Raw genomic sequence first — 23,731 nt, 5'->3', positions numbered from 1 at the left:
AAAAAAACAAAAAAAAAACCTTGAATAGAAGGCAACAATTTTCAAATCTCAAACAACCATATTTCTGCTCACAAGAGACCACAGATGTTGACGTGCCATTTTGAGAAAAATATTGGCTCATTGAATATGATGGTGGCAGTACCTCTCAATAAAGGATAGAACCATGTTTACAGCTATGTAGCATACCTGCTTTTTTTTAATGACATCTGTAAACCAAGGAAACCAACTGCTGGACTTGTAGGAGAGGAATTCTGCCCTATTACCTGTATGATACTGGATTTTATTTGCTCAGCATTTCTGGTTATTCTTTGCTGTATTTTTCATTTTATGATGCACTTCTCTTCGACACCATTGCTGCAGTATTTAGTTTAGCATTTTCTTGCTGGAACATGCAAGGCCTTCCCTGAAAAAGATATCATCGGGATGATGGCGTGTGCTGCTCTAAAACTTGCACATCCCTTTCACCATTGATAATCCTTTTCCATGTATGCAATAGTGATGTTTTGGTCGCGAACGAAATGGCTCTTAGAGCCGGATCTTTGACGTGAACGACGCAAGCCGTGGGGATTTGCTTTTTCTTTCTCTAACCCTCTCTCTCGCACTTTTTTTCCGCGTCACTCCGCACGCGAGCCTTGTGCTTTGCGCTGGGAAGAGAGGGGAGGGACTGTAGTTACACTCGCAGTAGCAAAGGAACAGAGCCGGAGGGAAAGAGAGCCAGGGACAACAAGTCACATTAGAAAGGTATAGTAATCATCCACAACTATTTTCAGTTGCAGATGATAAAGGATTCAGAAAGTTTATTCATGCAGGCCTGAATGACAGAGAATATGCATCTTCTTTTTGTTCTCATATTTTAATTTATATTTAATTGTGTTATGGTTTGCAGTGTTTTGTGTTGTTTCAAAACAGCTTGCAAAGAAAAGCGTCTGGACTTCTTTAAGTTGCTTGAAGACATTTCACCTCTCATCCAAGAAGCTTCTTCAGTTCTAGGGTCAAATGGTGGAGAGTCCCAGATTTAAACCCAGTGGGAATATCCCCCCAAAGAGGGACAAAAGGACCCACTGCCCTGATGATCCTCTAATCACATAGGGGATGACAATGTTGTTGAGTCTGTCTTTCTTTTCCTCCTGGTGTCTGATCTTGTTAAGAAGCTTTACGACACCAACTCTCTGCCATCTATAATCCAGTTTTGAGATCCTTTACCAGACACCTTAACGCCCACTCACATCCTGGGTCATCTGACCTCAGGAAATCGCATGATAAGGTGGGGTCAGGTTTCACAATGAGCTCACCCGAAATCCTGGCTGATTGGGACCCACACCCAGTTTCACACCTTGGCTCATGTGATTAGAGGATCATCAGGGAGTCCTTTTGTCCCTCTTTGGGGGGATACTCCCACTAGGTTTAAATCTGGGACTCCCCACCATTTGACCTTAGAACTGAAGAAGCTTCTCGGATGAGAGGTGAAATGTCTTCAAGCAACTTAAAGAAGTCCAGACGCTTTTCTTTGCAAGCTCTTTTGAGTACAAGCATGTACAAACTCTGAAGCACGTACAAAAGACAACAGAAGTGCTCCAGAATGCTAAGGGCAGTGTTGAGCTTTTGTTACCTTGTGGCTACACAAGCCAGCAAGTACCAACGACCGGATTTGGTGTGTGGTAGTAACAGGTAAATGAACATTTTTTTTAATTATTTGAATATAAGTGAGTGTTTGTGTATAAATACACAAACAATACACATATGCTTTCAATTGTGTAATTTAAGTGATCTAGGTAGCTCTGTTTTGGAAGTTCAGTTAATGCTAGAAATGTGTTTTGGAGTTTGTACGTGCTTTGTCTCTAGGGGCCACCGCATATATTTATATATATATAAACATATATAAATAAAACCACTTTTTTGTTTACAATAGTAATCCCTTTTGTGCATAATTTTATATTATTGTTAATAATAAATTAATTAAAGCAACAAAACAACCTGAAGAGCCCGTTCGGAGCCAAAAGAGCCGGCTCCTTTTAGTGAGCCGAGCCTGAAATCCCATCGCTAATAACAAGGATGCACGGTCCCCCTTGTCTTTAGTCTGGAGGCTTCAACATCCATGACTTGTCTGACCACAGAACAATTTTTGCTTTGCCTGGATCCATTTTAAATGATCATTGGCCTTGAAAAGATGGCGGTGTTGATCGGGCGTGATCCAGCCTTTCTGGATCATGCTCAGCTTTGGCTTCTTCTTTGCATGATAGAGCTTAAACCTGCATTTGTGGATTGCACAGACAGTCATTTCTGTAAGTTCTCCAGTGCTGCCTGAGAGCCCAAAAATCATGGGCATCCAATATTAATTTTTGCAATCATCCCTTGGGCACAGAAATGTCTTTTAATGATGATGATGACCTGGATGACTGAGAACCTTCACTGACGTCTTTTAATAATATTATGTCCTGTAGACAAACAGATATTCAAAGTCAATTTTATATTGAGAAAGTGTTCCGAAATTACTTAAATTATTCAATTTGCAGATACAATTTTTGTTTTGCAGATTGGTGGCTCTTTGCCGATCGTCACTTCAGAAAAATTCTGCCTTGCCAACATATTCTTTTTGTACCAATCATCTTACTGACCTTTTGCATATTAATCTAGTTAGTTGCAAAATGTTCCTCCAGCAATTTCATTTTAGCAACAAGCTGGACTTTACTAGCCTTTGGTTGCCCTTCTCCAAATGTATTTATTTACCATATGACACAATCATGACACCATTGCTTTAAAAGGCAATTGTGACACTGGTGCTCCACAGTGACATGTATGCCTGTTGAGTCTAGAAACTGAAAGAAGGGGCCTCACAAACTTCCAGAGTACATTTCCAGAGATTGGTAGCTTTTTTTTTCTGACTAGAATCTGGAAGTCTTTATACCACATTAATTTTATTAATGTATACTGATAATGTAACTTACTAATACTGAGGTATTATGTGATATGTATGATTTTAGCTTGAGTCAAGCACTAATAAAAGCAGGAATAGGAATGTCATTCAACCTGGAAGCATGAAATCGGTAACAGTATTATACAAACTGATGACCAGATCTTCATTTATGTTAAAACCTTATAGGGTCATGAAGTTTTTGTAATTAATTAACTAGGGGTGACTGAAATTTCCTAATGCAAAAGGCAGTGCATTACTCCCTGAAGATGCAGTAACTGATAGTTTGCTGCGTCTGTCAGCATGTGTGGAATAAGGTGCCATATTATGACACACTCAGTGTTTTCCAAAGAAGAACAAATGAGCCCAGTAAATGTATTACTTTTAAAATCTGGTTTGGAGTACAGAAAGCAAAGCCTTATTATAGACTGCAGGATATGCGAGTTTGTTCTCTGCAACTTGTGCTCCTTGATTTCTCTTCTTCCGTGTGTTTGAAGCATTCTCTGAAAGCTTTCCAAGTAATGACAAAACTGAGCTTTCAGTGACTACTTTGATATTTTGTTAAATTCGTTTAATTAAGGCTAAAATTGTAGCTCTGAAAGATATAACAAGATATGAAAAGGTCTTGTTTTTATCATATTATGTCCACATTAATCAAATCTGAAGTGCTAGACTAAATGTCTTGTAATGCTGATGAAGTAGGTCAAACTGCATTTTGAAAAGAACAAATTCTGTATCATTCAGCTGAGAAACTACCAAATTGTCTGACCTTCTGCACAAACTTAAGAATAAGAATGAGAATAATTTATCAATTTTCTGTTTTTTATCCGGGTCCAGGTTATTGGGGCTTCAGTCTAAAGAGAGTCTTACCTCCCTCTTCAGACGCCATCTGCCCCTTGGGTGGGCACAGAAATTCTAACCATAAAAGTTATGAACAGAACTGGTGACAAAGGTAACACTGGTGGAGTTCAACAGTCACTGAGATCACATTTGACTTATCACCAGAAATGCAGTATTATTTTTCTTGTCCCCGAACTTTATATCCACTACAAAAGCATGTCAGTACAATTGAGGTCCTTGAAGTATTTCTCCCACCACCTGATTATGCCCTCAACTGAGGTCAGCTGAATCTCATTGCTACTATAAGACTATGTGTACGACGGAGGCCAGAGGAAGAAGCCGACAGGAGGCTGCTTCCTTCTCCTGGTCATCTGGCGGTTTGCTTCTACTTCCAAATTCTTAAACCTCACCTCGTCAAAGGAGCTTGCAAAGAAAAGCGTCTGGACTTCTTTAAATTATTACTGCACAAAATAAGCAGTTAATGAGCCCGACAATTCCTATAATATAAAGTTTGAAAAAACAGGGCTGAAATTCTATTAGGACCACAAACATGAAAACTGTATCGACTGCAACTGCATTCATTTCAAATTTTTAGAAATGTTGCATATATTTATATAAATATTCATTAAAATGTCCTTGTGCTGCAGCAATTGGTTCAGAGTGGAGAACCTGTGCCTGAGCAACAAAGAGCATCTGACAGGGGGGGTCACTCCCACTAGGCCCATATGGAAAAGATATATATAAATCTTATAAAGTTTGTATCTGTCTTGTGTGAAACTTGTATGAAAAGCATACAAGAGTGAAAACACATATAAGATCCCTTGAAAAATTATATAATGAAAGTTGTATGTTTTGGATACTTACTAAAACAATGTATGAAAGTAATGAGAAAGTGGCCACTTTCAGGAGTAAATCATGTAAGCCTTATATGATTTACTCCTGAAAGTGGCCACTTTCATGAGTAATCACATATAAGTTTTTACTATTTCTTTTCCATATGGGGGTTTATATCTGGGACTCTCCACCATTTGACCTTAGAACTGAAGAAGCTTCTCGGATGAGAGGTGAAACGTCTTCAAGCAACTTAAAGAAGTCCAGACGCTTTTCTTTGCAAGCTCCTTTGACTACGATGACCTGGATGACTGAGAACCTTCACAGACATCTCACCTCACCTCAAATCAACAGCTAGATGGTTAAAACTTTTAGTTGTCCTGTTGGAACAGTCAATTTTAGCAATCACCCCAAGTACACATAAAAAACAGATTTTGGAAACCAGACTAACATTAATCTTCAGGAATGGCCTTCTGATAACCCCAACCTCAACTCTACCCAAAATGTGTAATCCAAGTCAGTGTCAGGAAATCAGTCAGTTTGAATAAGTGGTCAAAAATCCAGTCAGAATGATGCCAAAAACTAGTAAATAGCTACCAAAAGCATCTGTTTAAGATGCAACTTGCTATGGTACATTTAACCCCATAGTTTGATGTTGCTGATTGTGTCTGGCCAGCGAATGTGGAGAATCCTCCTGAGACAGCTGTTGAGGAATATCTGGATTTTTCTTTTTAAGGTTTTATTTGTCTTCCAGGCTTCAGCTCCTTACAGCAGTACTGACTTCACGTTGAACAGTCGAATCTTGGTAGTCAGGGTCAGCTCTCTGGATGCCCAGATGTTCTTGAGCTGGATGAAGGGGACTCTTGCCTTGACGTCTGCATCGGGTCCACCTTGCTGGTTGATGATGCTGCCTAGGTAGTAAAAGAGTGTACTTCCTCCAGAGGACTTCCACTAAGGATGATTGGGTTGTTATTATTGGAGTTGAGGTCAAAGGAGCTTGCAAAGAAAAGCGTCTGGACTTCTTTAAGTTGCTTGAAGACGTTTCACCTCTCATCCGAGAAGCTTCTTCAGTTCTAAGGTCAAATGGTGGAGAGTCCCAGATATAAACCTAGTGGGAGAAACCCCCCACAGAGGGACAAAAGGACCCCCTGATGATCCTCTAATTGTCTGAGCCAAGGTGTGAAACTGGGTGTGGGTCCCAATCAGCCAGAGTTTCAGGTGTGTTCATTGTGAAACCTGGCCCCACCTTATCATGCGAATTCCTGAGGGCAGATGGCCCAGGATGTGAGTGGGCGTTAAGGCGTCTGGGAAGGGATCTTAAAACTGGATTATAGATGAGATCCCTTCCCAGACGCCTTAACGCCCACTCACATCCTGGGCCATCTGCCCGAAACTCTGGCTGATTGGGACCCACACCCAGTTACACACCTTGGCTCAGACGATTAGAGGAACATCAGGGGGTCCTTTTGTCCCTCTGTGGGGGGATACTCCCACTAGGTTTATATCTGGGACTCTCCACCATTTGACCTTAGAACTGAAGAAGCTTCTCGGATGAGAGGTGAAACGTCTTCAAGCAACTTAAAGAAGTCCAGACGCTTTTCTTTGCAAGCTCCTTTGACTACGATGACCTGGATGACTGAGAACCTTCACAGACATATTGGAGTTGAGCTTAAGGATTTTGGTCTTCTCCTTGTTGATGATGAGTCCAGCCTGTGCTGATGTGGCTGCCAATATGTTGGTCTAAGAAATCATTAAAACCCCCAAATTATCATAACATTCATGCCCTTGATGAGGTTTTATAAACTTCTAATCACAACCGGATCTGGCCTTGGAACTTTTTTTTAACATAATTTATTACTGTATTAAAGCAGCCAATGGAAAAGTGACGGTGTTCCAGCCAGAGCATATTACTGCAATTAAAGATTGGGCCTTTAAGTAATTTGCACTTTGCAGCTGAATGAGTCCCCACACAGCAAATCCAGCATGTCCAAATTAACACTGTCGGATTTGATTTCAACACTATTAAAGTGTCTATATGGGTCCACACCAGAGAGTGTTAATTTAACTCTTTTTGGAGAGTTGGTACGTTAACTCTGATTTAGTGTTAAACACCAAATCTGTCTGGAGTTGATAATTTAACACTTGGTGTTAAGAGTTTATATATTAACTCTCAAAGAGTATTTTAGTTTAACTACGTAAGAGTTATCTTCTAATTCATTCTAAAAAGCTGGAATTTTACTGTTCTGAACTTCTAGAAATTTCTTTTGGAAATAAACATTTACTAAAAAGACGCAATGGTTTTTGAAAAACATTTATTCTGAACTGTGCACCACAATTTCAAAACATTTTCTGAAAGATGTAACAGTGTACATGTTCTCACTTTCATTAGAATTTTGTTTATCAAAAGGTCTGACATGGTAAATGCAAATAACAGCATTCTCATCACTTATTTCTTCAATACAATATGCATGTCCTTCATTCATCACTTTGTGGAACTTCAACGCACTTCTGCTCTCCCCCATATTCCATCTTCACAAGCATATCCTGTGTGGAGATCGAATAAAAATTAGTTGACACTAATTAATGGCACAAATAATCCAGTAAACAATTGCAGCACAGTAAAAAAAAAAGGAATCCTTTTTGAGCCATTACTTGTGTAAAGTATTTTCCCAAAAGACAAAGACACAGGCAACAGGTAATACTGAACTAAATGCAGAACCTCAACCTTTTTCATTTTTACCTAAACCGTGTGCACAAAACTCTGGAGGGATCTAAATGCTACCGTGGAACCCAGTCAGGACGTCAGCTACTGCTGTTTGCTCGGTTTTTTTTATTTTTTTATGGGCGATCGTTTTCAGGCTTCAAGTAGCACCATTATACCAACATTTCACATTCTAGACATTGTTTTAGGTGTATTTGACCAAACGTTTGACTGAAAATTCACATGCAAGCTTTTTTTTCAAGGCTGTGGTATTTGCCCGCAAACAATACCTTTCAGCTAGCTAAAACAGAATATTATGCTATCAGCGAGCAACATGGCTAATGCCTTTCACACAGCTTTGTCTCAACTCCAAAGAGCCACAGAAGTAAAAGCTCATAATAATAATTGAAACAATCTTTGAAAGAATGACTTACCAAGCATGGCAAACAACTCAAATATGTAGAGCAAAATGTTCTGAAACGGCTTCACTTCAGCTTCGATTGGAGCCGTGCTGGGGGCGGAGTCTGTGAATTTACTCTGTTGGTGTCATAGCCCCTCTAGGAGTTCAGAGTTAAGAGGTCAAGAGTTAATGTTTCCATTTTAACACCTCCAGATTTGACAGAGAAACATTCATTTTTAACACTCGATTTTAACTACTATCATTTTACACCTCAGAGTTACATTAAAAGAATGTGACTCTACTTAGAGTAAAATTAACTCTACTTTTGCAAGGAGACTATTAACACCAAAAAATTTAACACTTTTGAATTTGCTGTGCACTTAACTGCTGACTGAACAGTGTTTCTGTACGCACTTATGCACTTTTCCCTGAGGAAAAACAAACTCGTCTTCCTCAGCTAAGAAGTTTCATCAAAGTCTAGTGGCAGGTATCCCCCTTGTTTTAAATCCAGTTTCTCACTTTGTCAGATGCTCTTTGTTGCTCAGGCACAGGTTCTCCACTCTGAACCAATTGCTGCAGCACAAGGACATTTTAATGAATATTTATATAAATATATGCAACATTTCTAAAAATTTGAAATGAATGCAGTTGCAGTCGATACAGTTTTCATGTTTGTGGTCCTAATAGAATTTCAGCCCTGTTTTTTCAAACTTTATATTATAGGAATTGTCGGGCTCATTAACTGCTTATTTTGTGCAGTTGTAGCTGAGATATAATGTACGAATTGTGAACATTCTCAAAACTGTATTGTACATAGGTTATACTTTTTTATTGTGTGAACTTTATTTTTGTGGAACTAAGGTTCCGTGTGTTATTGTTGAAGTGGGACATTAATCAGTGTAACGCCACCTGCGGCCACATTGCGGGTGTGGGGTTTCCTAGCCAGAGCTGTACGGACTCCACACTGGTGAGGCACGCTTTCTGTAGCTCTTCTCCCTGTACTAAATTATCCATATAAATTCGGTGTATTTGTCTTTGTTAAGTATTGGCTCCTAGGGTTAAAAGCTCTCAAAGTGTTTTCAATCGCTTTGAGTGAGAAAAATGATATTTGGAACTGCGCTTTATCTGTTGTATCATCCGTTTGTGTGGAACTGACTTGTGTTAAACAGGGTGAGGAGAAGCCTGCTGCCGCTGTGTGACACTGATTTTGCTGCTGCACTCTGTTTTATAGGTATGTGTAAATGTGTAGTTTTTGTTTTATGTGTATAATGAGCTCATGTCCCGAGGCTGTGCTCTGAGCAGTATCTTCAGCCATGTTGGGAAGAGTTAAAAAGTTGTTTGAATATGTATTATGCAATTGACCTATTTTAATGGGAATTTGAATGTTATACGTTATTGTTAGTGATTCCATAATTGTCTCTGTTTTACCCCACTGTAATATTTGATTTTGAAGTGGCGGTTGTGAAAATTATTATTTTGATAAGTTGTATTTTCTTTTATATGATGCAAGCAGAGCTGTACGGACTCCACACTGGGTGAGGAGAAGCCTGCTGCCGCTGTGTGACACTGATTTTGCTGCTGCACTCTGTTTTATAGGAATAAACCCTGTTTCCAGCCAGTCCGTGTCTGTTGTCACAACGCAGTCGACCATTTCACATCTGCTACATAAAAGTGGTGCCGTGACCCGGATGCATCTGATCAGCCGCTGCCGATCGCTGAGGTTGAGCTGAACACTTCCGACACCTGTAATATAAGTAAAATTATTCTGTGGGTCAGCAAAAAATTTCCAGTGTTCTGTTAGTAGGCATTTCTCCCAGTTACACCTGTTAGAGTCTAACTGAGCCGTGTTTACTTGTGTTGTATTTTTCTGAGTGATAGGTATTTTTGTATTCCTTTTGTTTCTGATCCCCTTTGTAGTTATTGCTAACCTCCTGTAAGCAACATGGCTGGTAGGGGCCAAGACTCCTTTAACCTTTTCACGCCAGTTGCTGGGAGAGGTTGGAGACTGTCTGGGGCAGATGAAGTGAGAGACAGGTCTATAATGTCGCGTGATGAGCCAGCAGAGTCAGATGACATTATTCGAAATAAAGCTCATGAGCGCCAGTCCTCAACCCCTGCTTTGAGCGACGACAGCACACACAAAGAGCTACGTGAGCTCATTGGTGAATTGGGAACCCAGATAGGTGAATCAATCGCTAGCCGGCTACTATCCAGTCAAGTCCCACTTGGTCCAAACCAGACAGCTCCAGCCGAGTCCCCCAAAGTTAAGAGCCCTGACACCACTCTCGACCTCTCCAAAGTGAACTTAGTGGTCCGACAAGATATCAAAGACCCACCTATGTACAGAGGTGATGATGCGGATAAGTACTCTGTTCATGAGTGGATAGACATGATGGAAGTGTACTTAGAGAAGAGAGGGTTGTCTAGAGCCGTGCAGGTGGATGAAGTCTTAAACCACCTCCTCGGCAGAGCTAAAAACATTGTTAAGGTGGGTTTGAAAAGTAACTCATGTTCTGGTGTAGTGACCAACCCTGAGACCATCTATGCCATACTCAGGCGTTATTTTAGTGATAGTCCTGGCTCCTGTCAACCACTGGCTGACTTCTATGCCACCCAAGCAGTTGCAAAAGAGACCCCAGTAGACTATTGGGTGAGGCTTAATATCGCTGCTGAGGCAGCTGACAAGCATTTACAGCGTCAGGGAGGCAAAATGGAGAACATGGAGGCAGAGATAGCCATGATGTTTATCAGAAATTGTCCTGATCCCAGCCTCGCCTGTGTTTTCAAATGTAAGCCCATCAGTAAATGGACAGTAATGGAGGTTCAGGAAGCCATTGATGAACACCAAAGAGAGTGTCATGCAAAAAAGAAGAGCCTGGGCTCTGCCAGACCCCATCCCCTCCTCGTGGCCACTGCGACAACCACAAGCGAGTCGCCTGAGTTTGAACTGAACCATGCCCAAGTAGGTACAGTAAAATGTTCCCAGGACAGCCCGGGTAAGGCTGCTGGAGCTGCCGCTTCAGACCCAAGTGCTCTAGACCGCGTGCTCAGTATGCTGGAGAGGGTGTTAGAGCGCTCCAACCAGCCTGTCCACCCCGTAATTAGACCACAGCCTCTAGCCTCAGCCAGGTTCCCTTCGTGCCAGGTTTGTGGCAATAGCTCACATTCCACGCGCACTCACTGCATGAGAGAGAGGAGATGTCTAGGTTGCCTGGAGGTTGGGCATCAGAGGAAAGACTGCCCCAGAGCAGCTGAGCCCATTACCCAGCAAAATAATCCCCAGGGAAACTAGGGTGCTTGCACTTGAGAGGGGACAGTGTGAGCGAAGAGTGTGAAACCCTCAATCCCAGTGATGACATACAGACTGTATACAAAGAAAGCCTGAAGTGTGCCCCACCTGGTACTGTTGTACTTTCCCAGAATATAGTAAGACTTGATGAGGCAGACAGCCTATTTTACACGAATGCATTGGTGAATGACAAAGTCTCTTTGCAGGCCCTTCTTGATACAGGTTCCATGGCGTGTACCTTGAGCGAAGAGGGTTTTGGTCAGAAGCCACTTCGAGATCTTCAACAGCTACACAAGCGGAAGCATCTGCTACCTTACCTTAGAGCGCTGGGGTCGCATTGGAATTAAGCGACACTCGTACCGACATTGTGCTAGTGGGCTGTGGTGGAGTTCAGGTTAAACCCAAGAGTATATGCGAGTTGAAAATGGAAGTGTATGATTGTACGTTCAGAGTGCCTGCCCTAGTGGTCCCCGGTCAGAAAGATCAGTTGATTTTAGGGACAAATGTTATCAAACACCTCCTCAGACACTTCAGGCTGTCCCCCCATTTCTGGCAAGTCCTGAGCAAACCCGAATCAGCAGAAGCGCCTGAAATAGTGCAGTTTCTGAATATGCTGTCTGGCATTAACCGGTGGAGGGGTGACAAAATGCCAGATGTCATTGGCACTGTCAAACTAGCTCAGGCAGTGACTCTACTCCCCAAGCAAGAGCACCTTGTATGGGGCAGACTGCCAGCGTCATCACCCCTTTCCGAGGGCAGCGCCATTCTGGTTGAACCACCAAAATCGCAAACTCATAAAAAAGGTGTCATTGTCTGTAGAACTGTGGTTTCTATGAGTGGCGATAGGTGGGTCCCTGTTCGAATCCTGAACACATGTGATAAGCCTATCACATTGAGACGAAACGCTAAGGTAGCAGATGCTTCCGCTTGTGTAGCTGTTGAAGATCTCGAAGTGGCTTCTGACCAAAACCCAAGTGAGACCCTTAGGGTCCAGAGCCAGACAGTGTGTAGCGACGCACAGAGTAGCCCTCCCTCCTGCCCTAGCCTGCGTGACAGCTTGCAGAAGATGGGGTTGGAGGACCTAGACCTCGACTCTTGTGAAGTCTCAGACCACTGGAAGGCTCAGGTACTGCAACTGATCCACAGGTATGAGGATGTCTTTTCCAAGGGTAAGCTGGACTGTGGACTGGCAAAGGATTTTGTCCATCGCATCCATCTGTCTGACGACAGGCCGTTCAGACTTCCCTATCGGCGCGTCCCTCCAGGGCAGTACCACAAGTTGCGACAGGTGCTCACAGAGATGGAGGAGCGAGAGCTGATCCGCAAATCCAACAGTGAGTGGGCGTCCCCACTGGTACTGGTGTGGAAGAAGAATGGAGATCTCAGAATATGCGTGGACTACCGCTGGTTGAACGCACGCACAGTCAAGGATGCCCATCCCTTGCCCCACCAGTCAGACTGTCTGGCAGCCCTGGGAGGTAACGCAATTTTCAGTGCCATGGATCTCACCTCTGGCTTCTACAATATTGAGATGGCAGAGGAGGACAAAAAGCTAACGGCCTTCACAACACCAATGGGGCTCTACGAGTTTAACAGACTCCCCCAAGGCCTGTGCAATAGCCCGGCGAGCTTCATGCGTCTCATGATGGGCATATTTGGTGACCAGAATTTCCTAACCCTGCTGTGCTACCTGGACGACCTGCTTGTTTATGCACCCAATGAAGCAGAGGCTCTCAGGAGGTTGGAGATTGTGTTTAGCAGACTACGTGCCCATGGACTGAAGCTGGCCCCCAAAAAATGTCATCTGCTCCGAAGGAGTGTGAGATTTCTGGGCCATGTTGTGACTGAAGGCGGGGTTTTGACCGATCCTGACAAGGTTAAGGCGATCACCGCTATCTCAGAGGCTGATCTCATGATGGAGGACGGGGTTACGCCATCCCAGAAGAAGATAAAGTCGTTTCTGGGTATGGTAATGTATTACCAACACTTCATACAGGACTGTTCTAAGATTGCCAGACCCCTTTTTACCCTGACTGCCGCTCCTAAAGGAAAGAAAGTAAATGCCCAAGGTGCTGCTTCTTTCCGGAGGCTCAGCCCAAGTGATTGGAAGAAGGAGCATGTTGACTCGTTTGAACGCTTGAAGGCTGCACTCCTTGACTCCGTTGTGCTTGCTCACCCTGATTTCAACAAACCATTTATCTTGTCGACAGACGCTTCACAGGACGGCTTGGGTGCTGTGCTGTCACAAGTCCAAGAGGGCGAGAGTAAAGCACGTCCCGTTGCATTTGCCAGCAAGGCCCTCGCCCGTGCACAGAGAAACTATCCCGCCCATCGCCTTGAGTTTCTGGCGCTAAAGTGGTCTGTCTGTGACAAATTCAGCCACTGGTTGAAGGGGCATAGCTTTACCGTCTGGACAGACAATAACCCCCTAACATATATTCTCACGAAGCCCAAGCTTGATGCATGTGAACAGAGGTGGGTGTCAAAGCTGTCCCCCTACGACTTCAGCATCAAGTACATTCCTGGCAGTAAAAATGTCGTTGCAGATGCACTGAGCAGGCAGCCATTCGTTCACAACCGTGTTAGTCAGAGACTCATGACTGAACCCTATGCAACCCTGTTAGAGGAGTCGCAACAGGTCAAAGAAATCTCGGTTCAGGATGCATTCAGGCTCAGTGCCAACCACCAAAGTGTTGAGTGTTTGGCCCCTGCAGAGAGCCTAGGGTGTTGTTCCCTGACTAATGATGAAGTTTCCGCAGTCTTCGCAGGCCACGCTGAGTGGGACCAAGGCTCAAAACAGAGAGCAATCTCCTGGTTGACTCAAGAGCTAGATCGGTTTCCCTCACTAGGCCAGAACACCTTGTCTGCCTTCTCGCTCCAGGAGCTACAGGAGGAGCAGAGAGCAGATGTGACACTGTCTCAAGTCATTCCGTTCGTCGTACGTGGTCGGCGTCCATCACGTAGAGAAAGAGCTCACCTGTCGCACAGAGCGCAAAAGACAATGAAACAGTGGGAAAAGTTGAAAGTGTTGGATGGTATCCTGTACAGAGTGAGCAAAGACCTGCTCACTGGCAAAAAGCGCCATCAGTACGTGACCCCATCCACATTAATCAGTCAAGTCCTGTCAGGTGTCCATGATGATGCTGGCCATCAGGGCCAAAGCAGAACTCTGTACCTAGCCAGGCAGAGATTTTTCTGGATCAACATGGAGCATGACATTCGCGAGCATGTCAAGTGCTGTAAACGTTGTGTTGTCAGCAAAACACTCGAGCCTGAGGGGAGGGCTCCTCTTGAAAGCATTAAAACTACCGGTCCTCTTGAGCTCGTCTGCATAGACTTCTGGTCCGCAGAGGATCACAGGGGCAAGAATGTGGATGTTCTAGTAGTGACTGACCATTTCACCAAGATGGCCCATGCTTTCCAGTGCTCAGATCAGACGGCAAAACAAGTTGCGCGCCAGTTGTGGGACAGATATTTCTGTGTCTATGGCTTCCCTCAAAGGATCCATTCAGACCAGGGCGCCAATTTTGAGAGTGAGTTGATCCAAGAGCTGCTGCAAGTGGCCGGGGTGCAGAAGTCAAGAACGACACCTTACCACCCTATGGGTAACGGTCACACCGAAAGGTTTAACAGGACCTTGGGAAATATGATCAGAGCCCTACCTCCGAGGGAGAAGCACAAGTGGCCTCAGATGTTGCAGACATTGACCTTTGTCTACAACTGCACCGCTCATGAGTCCACTGGTTACGCACCGTTCTTCCTAATGTACGGGCGTATCCCCAGGTTACCAGTGGATGTCATGTTTCACAATGTTGCAAGGGACAATGATGTAACAGACTATGACAGTTATGTAAAAAGGATGAGAGATGACCTCAGAGAAGCACTCGCATTGGCCCAGACTAACACCAGAGCTAGTCAGCAGCGTCAAGCAGACCTGTACAACAAAAAGCAGAAAGGTGTTGACATTGAGGAAGGAGATCGTGTCCTTTTGGCAAACAAGGGCGAACGGGGTCGTAGGAAGTTAGCTGATAGGTGGGAGTCGACCATCTACACTGTGATCTCCAAGAACCCCACATGCCACACGTATCGCATCAGGAACGTCAAGAGTGGACAGGAGAAAGTTGTCCATAGGAACTTGCTTTTGCAGGCTAATTTCCTGCCCATAGAGTCCGAGGGCGAACCAGAGATGTCTTTTGCCAGTGAATCAGAACTCGGCCAGGAGCAGAGTCAATCTGATGGAGAATCCCCTGTCGCTGATCCTGAGGACGATTGTACTGAACGCACAGCCCGTTGGGTGGCTCAGATGACGGATGACTGTGTCCCGGCTCCTAGAGGACCCCAAGAGTGTGACAGTATTGGAGACAGTGTCTGTGCGCAGTTGGATGATGAGGAGCATCAGGACAGTGACAGTGCCAGTAGTGAAGTAGCTGCTTACCCTGAAGTAGATGATGACAACAACAGCAGGGCTTGCACTACCCCAGTTGAGGAGGGAACACTACCAAGTATCAGTTACCCTGAAAGTCAGCCAGTCAGCGAGGTTGGGAGCCTCGTGAAACATGGTGGTGTACCCCCAAGTAATGCAGCAGGCCAGATCAGGACGAGAGTGGGTCGAATAGTGAAGCCTGTGAATAGGTTAATCCAGACTATGAAGCAAAGAAACCTACAAACAGGCAATGTAGTGAGCAGCTTTGCCAAGAACTTGTTTCTGTGAGGGCTACTTGTTTTATATGTTGGGTGATTTTCATGTCAGATGTTAACACCTATTTTGAGATTGTCTTCAGCTCAGAGTACTATTCATCATATAGTAGCTGTTACCGTGTTGTTTGTTCAGGATAGTGTATAAGGCACTTTCTCTTGCGAGTAAACATTAGGGGGTCTGGCCAACTTTCTTCTGTTTACTTTCCCCATGAGTTGGGAAACATATTTGTTGCACGTATCACCGGGTAGTGAATTTCCAGATCACTGACAGTTACGAATTGTTATATGTGACGCTCAGTTGCTCACCCTTACCTAACGGGTTTTGAGAAGTTCAGGGGGGAGTATGTAGCTGAGATATAATGTACGAATTGTGAACATTCTCAAAACTGTATTGTACATAGGTTATACTTTTTTATTGTGTGAACTTTATTTTTGTGGAACTAAGGTTCCGTGTGTTATTGTTGAAGTGGGACATTAATCAGTGTAACGCCACCTGCGGCCACATTGCGGGTGTGGGGTTTCCTAGCCAGAGCTGTACGGACTCCACACTGGTGAGGCACGCTTTCTGTAGCTCTTCTCCCTGTACTAAATTATCCATATAAATTCGGTGTATTTGTCTTTGTTAAGTATTGGCTCCTAGGGTTAAAAGCTCTCAAAGTGTTTTCAATCGCTTTGAGTGAGAAAAATGATATTTGGAACTGCGCTTTATCTGTTGTATCATCCGTTTGTGTGGAACTGACTTGTGTTAAACAGGGTGAGGAGAAGCCTGCTGCCGCTGTGTGACACTGATTTTGCTGCTGCACTCTGTTTTATAGGTATGTGTAAATGTGTAGTTTTTGTTTTATGTGTATAATGAGCTCATGTCCCGAGGCTGTGCTCTGAGCAGTATCTTCAGCCATGTTGGGAAGAGTTAAAAAGTTGTTTGAATATGTATTATGCAATTGACCTATTTTAATGGGAATTTGAATGTTATACGTTATTGTTAGTGATTCCATAATTGTCTCTGTTTTACCCCACTGTAATATTTGATTTTGAAGTGGCGGTTGTGAAAATTATTATTTTGATAAGTTGTATTTTCTTTTATATGATGCAAGCAGAGCTGTACGGACTCCACACTGGGTGAGGAGAAGCCTGCTGCCGCTGTGTGACACTGATTTTGCTGCTGCACTCTGTTTTATAGGAATAAACCCTGTTTCCAGCCAGTCCGTGTCTGTTGTCACAACGCAGTCGACCATTTCACATCTGCTACACAGTAATAATTTTCTGCATAGTGCTCTGGGAGACTGACAGTTTAAGATTCATGAGGTTGCATAATTGCTGGATTATTAAACAGTTTTGGGACATTCAAAAAGAGTTACATGGTATAAACAAGATGGAGACACACTTTAGATGTTTTTCACTTTTAAATTGATTAATGTAGTGATAAACAGGGACGGCTAAGCAAGAGTTTTGCTTATGAGATGAAATATTACAAATTAAAATCTAATTTGTAGTTGGTTTATTTGCTCTAGTTGCACTGTAAATGTTGAACGAAAACCTCATTTTAAAAATTCCGTGCACGAAGCGTGTCTTCCAAGCATGAGCTCAGTGAAATGCAAAATGTATTTTTTTTTGTTTTGAAGAAAGTAATAAAACTAGCCTGAAACTCGAAACGGTGTGTTTTAACAGCGGGAACTGTGTGCTGCAGTTAGTTTAAATTAATACCTTTCAATTTTTCCTTCATTTGAAAATATTTCCTTCATAAAAAGCATAATATCTTTACAATATATTCTTGCATATCCTGGGCCACAGCATCTTTTCTCCTCCTAGTTTGTTCCCTGCTATGTCTCAGTTCTGCCTTTTGTATGTGACTCTTTGTCTATGACAAATTTTTTATCATCCAAAAAAAAAAAGGCTCACTTTTGTTTCTTCAATTTGGTGCCACGCTTCTACATATGGGTCTTCGATCTTCTTACCGTATTTAAACCATCCTGAGCCCCAACACCACAAAAAGGGTCAGTTGAGCACAAACAAAAAAACATCAAAGTGATGCATAAATCCACATCTTAGCTTTGACTAATGTACAAACTGAATGTATTACTTGAATGGCCAGAGGGAGAGCAGAAGCAAGCCATTGCGCCTTCCAGTGTCTGAGTGCTCTAGCAGCACACTCACTAAGTGAAGAAGTCTTTTGATTTTCCAACAAATTTGAACAAGCTCTTGATGTGTCACTTTCAAAGAAAATTTCTTTTTGTGGGGCACTCTCATAAAGGAAACTTTGTTTCATCATATTTTGACTTAGTTAATAGAAATATGGTAAGTAAATTACATTGTAATCTAAAGAATAGCTGTTTCTGTTAGAAGGGACACATGTTTATTTGAAAAAAACCTCTATCATTCTAAAAAATGTAAAAAGTCAGCATCAGTGTGATACTACAGTTAAAGTTACAGTAACAAACCAGCCTGAACAGCAAAAGTTTTAATAGTATTTAATATACTGAGTACTATTAACTTTATGGGTGTGCGTGTTAGCCTTCAGCTTGACATATCCAAGTGCACTAAACCACAAGTGCACAAAGGAATAGTTTCCTGCTTTGATGGAAAATAATTTGATTGGCCTGCCTACAGCCATCCACTCAACTGCATTCACCATCCCTGGGATGGATGGGAACAACGAGTGTGAGCAAGCCCATATGGAAAAGATATATATAAATCTTATAAAGTTTGTATCTGTCTTGTGTGAAACTTGTATGAAAAGCATATAAGTGTGAAAACAGATATAAGATCCCTTGAAAAATTATATAATGAAACTTGTATGTTTTGGATACTTACTAAAACAATGCATGAAAGTAATGCGAAAGTGGCCACTTTCATGAGTAAATCATGTAAGCCTTATATGATTTACTCATGAAAGTGGCCACTTTCATGAGTAATCACATATAAGTTTTTACTATTTCTTTTCCATATGGGAGGCCTTACTGCCTAGCACCAGTACCTGAACAGAATCAGGAGAGTCAGTTAAAAAAACAGTACACTGCTGTACAACAGTTCAAGAAAAAACCGTACCGAGCTCTGGCTCAGAGTTCCCGTATGGGTTCCAGAACCTATGCAGTGATTTCCAGGATTGTATCGTAAATGTTTTTAATGCAATGTTACCTGAGGGCTCAAAGACCAGGCTATCAATTGATTTTTAGCCTTCCTCCTTGTGCTTGGAAACTTCTTATCATTCTCAGAATGTTTTGTTGATTTTATGCACTGTACATAAAGAGCTACTGGAAGTTTTAGCAATTTAATATTGGGGAATTGTACTCTGAACATTTTTCACAATTGAATTTGTTGACACAGTTTTTGTTTTCCAGATTGAGAGATTAGCCTCTGTCTCTTTACTTCTCAGAACCTCCGCTTAACTAAGATTTTCTTTTTATACCCAATCATGTTACTTACCTGTTGCCAGTTAACCTATTTAGTTGCAAAATCTTCTTCCAGTTGTTCCACTTACTCTACCAGCATTTTGTTGCTCTTTTCCCAACTTTTTGATCCATTTTCTCTTTTTCTATTGTGAATTGAAATAGAAGTTTGTGAGATTTTCAAACCATTGCATTCTGTTTTTATTTAGACTTTACATAAGTCCCAACTATGAGAGCAGATTTTTGACCATATAATCTAAACATGAAATCTCTGTTTTAACGGGGTATTTATGACATAAGCTTCTGAGTAATATACCCCTACTGAGTCTAGAAACTAATGGTGGTACCTCAAGAACGATGCTGAGGACTTGGATCAGTCCTATGTAGAGCTGACATATTTGTGTGTTCCTCAGACTCAGGTTTTGTACCAGTCATAAATAAACCACTCTGTGTGTCTTCAAAGGAGCATCATGCTGGTTGATAACCAGAAAAGGACGGATAGATGGATGGTTGTGTCATGAAGGTCAAAAACCTCTGTGAAAACAGAGACATCTATTCCAAATGTCTGAGGAGACAATCAGGAAAATTCTGTTGAGGAAGTAGGATATAGCTAATTATTTGGCATATCGACTTTACCTTTGGTGAGAATCTGCTGTCTCCATTGTCACCAGGTGAAAACAATGTTTCTGTGCTTCTCATTTGTCGGTTTTAGACTGTGGCTAATGAGCCGTAGTTATATAGTCAGTCTCAGCTCAGCACTGACAGTTGCAGGGGTCTGCTCAGCCAGAAATCAGACAATAATTAACACCATATTGACAATATGGAAACATTACATATTTTGTTTGGTATGGAAAATCAGACATTTTTAATACCCCCGTCTATTCATTTTGAATTTTATGTCTCTTGATTTGGTTCCAGTGCTGATGTCCTATATTTTAGTTTGGGATGAGGTTTACAGCTCAGTCTTAGATAAAAACTAACAGCAAAATACATTTAACATGCAATACCCAGTGATTTTTGGCATACAAAAGATACATATATCAAAGTGCTCCCGATTCCACTTATGGCTCTTGCCTCGAAGTTGTGTGTGTCTTATGTAGAAAGGGAACACTTGCTTCATTTGTAAAAAGATCAAGACTACCTTTTAAATTACAGACCACATAAATTAAACTATAAGACTGGGTGGGTAGAAAGAAAAAAAAAATATTTACTCATTTACTGCTATTTCTATTTTGTGATACAAAAGACTTCTATAAATTTTGGATTTATTAAAATATTTTGTTTTATGAATTTTATAAAATAGAAATGGTTTACTGTGGATGTAGTGATTTAAATTGTTGCTGTTAAACATCAGAAGGCACTTTGTTGTATGAGGGAAATTTCAGGTACTAAAAGAGGAAACGTATTTGTTAGCACAGAGGCTGCCTAAAAGGAGAAACTCACCTCACTACAAGCTAATGAACTACACCACATCTGGTGCTCCTGTGCAGTTCTTCATATACAATTCTGAAGGTTTCATCTGTCACTGCATTACTTGAAAAGAGATGAAATCTATGGATAATTAAACATTTTTTAATTAAATTGATCATTTTTGTCATCTTAATTTTTTGAAGATGTTTTTTTGACTTGTGCATTACATTATATCATAATGATCGACTAACTTATCAGTCACCAAAATATGTATTCACAATGGAATTTTGTTTGACCATTATACTAGCATTATACATTATACTAACGGTCTTTCCAAAAATAGTCTAGTTGACCCTTCCCAGACTGGTATAGTTGACCTCTTCTGGAATTTCTTTTGATTTTTGGCATATTCTGCTATGGGATTGCATAGGAATTTCTTTTACTTATGTATTAATCACATTGTCAAAGGAGCTTGCAAAGAAAAGCGTCTGGACTTCTTTAAGTTACTTGAAGACGTTTCACCTCTCATCCGAGAAGCTTCTTCAGTTCTAAGGTCAAATTGTATGATGCCTTGGTGCCACTGGATTTTAACAAGTCTCACACTCATACATTAAGACAAATGGTGGGGGTCTAGTAAGGAAGTTGGGGGAAGCAGACAACTCCACAGGAAGAGTCTTTTGTCTCTTTGAGGACTCTAGGAGGTAGCAAGGTAGTGTGAACCTTAAGGTGTGAAACAGCTGTGTACTGCCTTTTGTTCCTGGAGAAGGTATTTAACTGAGAGCCTGCTGACCGTCTGCCCTACGGTCATGTGGGCTCTCCACAAGCTTGGTTGTCTGTTCTTTGTGTGTTTTGATTAAAGAATGTTAGCTACCGCTCACCGCTCGTCTGCAGGCTTTATTTAAATGGAAAACTTCCACAACAGGCCCTTATCCAGTGTCATGGTTTTTCTTTAAACTGTCTATTTAAGGCAAAAACACAGGCAAATATATTTGTGAGTTACTGTCAAAACAAATGATCACCAAAATATTAAAGAGGGTTTTTTGTTTTGTCTTGTTTTGTTTTATGCACTGAAAAGTTTACCATAAACTAGACAGACTTTGTCTAATCACAATCTGGGCTTGACTGACATTTTGCTGACCTGGCCTCAGTTGTACATAAATGACTAAGTTTCCAAAGTGAAAGGTTACTCAGGAGGGAAAAATAGCATAAAGTATTAAAGCTAAATTAGATTAGATTAGATTAGATAGAACTTTATTAATCCCTCGGGTGGGTTCCTCTGGGAAATTGTATGCAATTGCAAAGAAGTTTCAGAGTTACAGAATATTATATATATATATGTATATATATATATATATATATATATATATATATATATATATATACACACACACACACACACACACACACACACACACACACACACACACACACATATATATAAATACAGAGACAATATAAATAAAATATACGAAGGGGATAATTACTGCTCAACAATATGAAAATGGAATTGAACAACAATACATGCAGTAAATAAGAATTGCATGCAGCTTTATTATTAATTAACAAAGCCTAAAATGGAACCTGTTTATTGCTTCAACATAGTCAGCATATAAAAGGCTCTTAGAGCAAACAGCTTTGTGAAATGAGGACTCTCTTGGCATTATGCACAGATGATGCTGTGCAGGAAAGAGCCTGCTTTGTATTGTGTTGATGGACTTGAACTTACTTGCTTGGAAGTTTCAAGTTGCACTCAGGGCTAAACCTTTAGGAGTGAATGAAAGGACATTTCTGTAAACATTTTACAGCCTTAGCACCATACAATTTGTTTCTGCCTCAGATTCCCACTGCCGCATATGACAACATGGTCCACTCAGAATCTTACAGTCATAAATAGCTTTGACATCAACAGAATATTAAATACTCTAATGTAGCTCACTCTTTATGACACCCTTTTTGCAGTAATTATCAAAATACATCAGAACCATAGGATTATATGATTGATTTGAATTTGTGAAATCCAGTTTTTGCCTAAAATAAAGATCTGCACAAACCTCCAATGCCCCTGGAGTCGCAGTGGTCTGTCAGTTTGGAGGTAGTTCAAAGGAGAGGAGCCAGGTGAACAGCTACTGGGGGGTGATGCCTGCTATGGCTGCGACTGTCAAAGATAACCAAAAGCCAGGTGCCTCCGTGGAGTGACCCCAAATGTCGAGGTAGTTCAGAGCAAATCTATCTAAGAGTAGCTCAACTGTAATTTAAAGAGCACATTTACCACCAATTTTTCATGCGTAAATGAAAATCTATCTGCATCTTGGTTTTACCAATTCTTAAACCAATGCATAATTAAGGAAATTATCAGGAAAATTTGAATAATACCAGAGTTTTTGTGACCGTTTTTTGACCAATTTTACTGAATTTAACACTTTATAATAACTACTCACCATTAAGAATGAATAAGTTAAATGCTTAATTCTTAATTCAAAGCATTACTACTTCTTACAAATTCTAAGCACTGATTTAAATGGTTTAGTCATGAATAAGAAGGTCATACAGAATGTGATTATTGGCAGAATTGATGTTCTTCATAAATAATGTATAGTATCACATCAAGCACAAACAAATTATTTAGGAACTATTATTTGTCAATAGACGCATTTAAAAATCTTAGTAAATGGTTATATAAATATTTAAATGCATAATTATACATATAATGAGGCTGAAGAGGTAACAGTTTTAGAAATACTTAGTTCAAGCCCTTACTACTTGTTTGTTAAGTCTTTTACGTGACTTCATCTAAAGTGAGGAATATCTGTGCCTTGCAAAGAATTTACTAATGAAAGTGAAGAACGTTAAAGGCCAGTAGTACCTCAAGAATCAAACAAGTCTCAGGCATCTTCAGAACAGAAAGAAGAAACAGACAAATACTTAAATGTATGTGCAAGGCTCTAAGGAGTGGTTGAAGAGCAGCTGAAGCCACAGGGTATTTTACCTGAAAAAGCTGTGTTGATTGAATGAAAGTTAATCCCTGGCTGTGGGAACCTGTGGGCCAAACTACACAAAGTCCTTGGGCAATATACTGAACCCCAAGTTGCTCTCTGATCATTGGCGCATGAATACTGTATGTGTGAACTATAGTCAGAGTCATGTCAGCATATATTCAGTAAACTGAAGTTCTCCTAAAACAAACAAGGACGTTAACTTGTCAGGTGCAGTGCCTGTGCACATGTTAACTTAGGTAACGGGAAGAAGTAACAGGGTGATCCGAAGG

At 41.3% G+C, this 23,731-nt stretch overlaps 2 protein-coding genes and 1 long non-coding RNA gene across 5 annotated transcripts in view; 2 read left to right on the top strand and 1 right to left on the bottom strand.

Moving 5' to 3' along the window:
- The window catches only part of LOC146665247 (uncharacterized), a 164,666-nt gene extending 153,454 nt beyond the window's left edge, over positions 1 to 11,212 (top strand). The window contains exons 1-2 of one of the 3 annotated variants that reach the window (XM_085412798.1): positions 8,450 to 8,914; positions 9,280 to 11,212. In XM_085412798.1, the coding sequence (XP_085268924.1) occupies positions 9,626 to 10,975 (1,350 nt within the window). In that variant the 5' untranslated portion in view covers positions 8,450 to 8,914; positions 9,280 to 9,625 and the 3' untranslated portion in view covers positions 10,976 to 11,212. Of the gene's footprint in view, positions 1 to 8,449; positions 8,915 to 9,196 lie in introns of those variants that run through there. The other 2 variants (XM_085412796.1, XM_085412797.1) reach the window with 2 other exon arrangements.
- LOC146665243 (uncharacterized) overlaps positions 1 to 23,731 on the top strand; it is a 466,438-nt gene that overhangs the window by 20,296 nt on the left and 422,411 nt on the right. The gene's annotated exons all lie outside the window — the stretch shown is intronic.
- Positions 6,878 to 7,842, bottom strand: LOC146665248 (uncharacterized). The gene is made up of 2 exons (XR_014912379.1): positions 7,718 to 7,842; positions 6,878 to 7,126 (listed from the first exon to the last, which is right to left on the bottom strand). It is a non-coding gene; the product is annotated as an uncharacterized LOC146665248 (long non-coding RNA).

The sequence above is a fragment of the Rhamphochromis longiceps genome, linkage group LG7, assembly GCF_057381845.1.
Source record: "Rhamphochromis longiceps isolate RC_006_pf linkage group LG7, R_longiceps_female_GT1.1, whole genome shotgun sequence".
Lineage (NCBI taxonomy): Eukaryota > Metazoa > Chordata > Actinopteri > Cichliformes > Cichlidae > Rhamphochromis > Rhamphochromis longiceps.
Note: the sequence above shows the minus strand (reverse complement) of the source record. Positions and strands in the feature narration are given on the sequence as shown.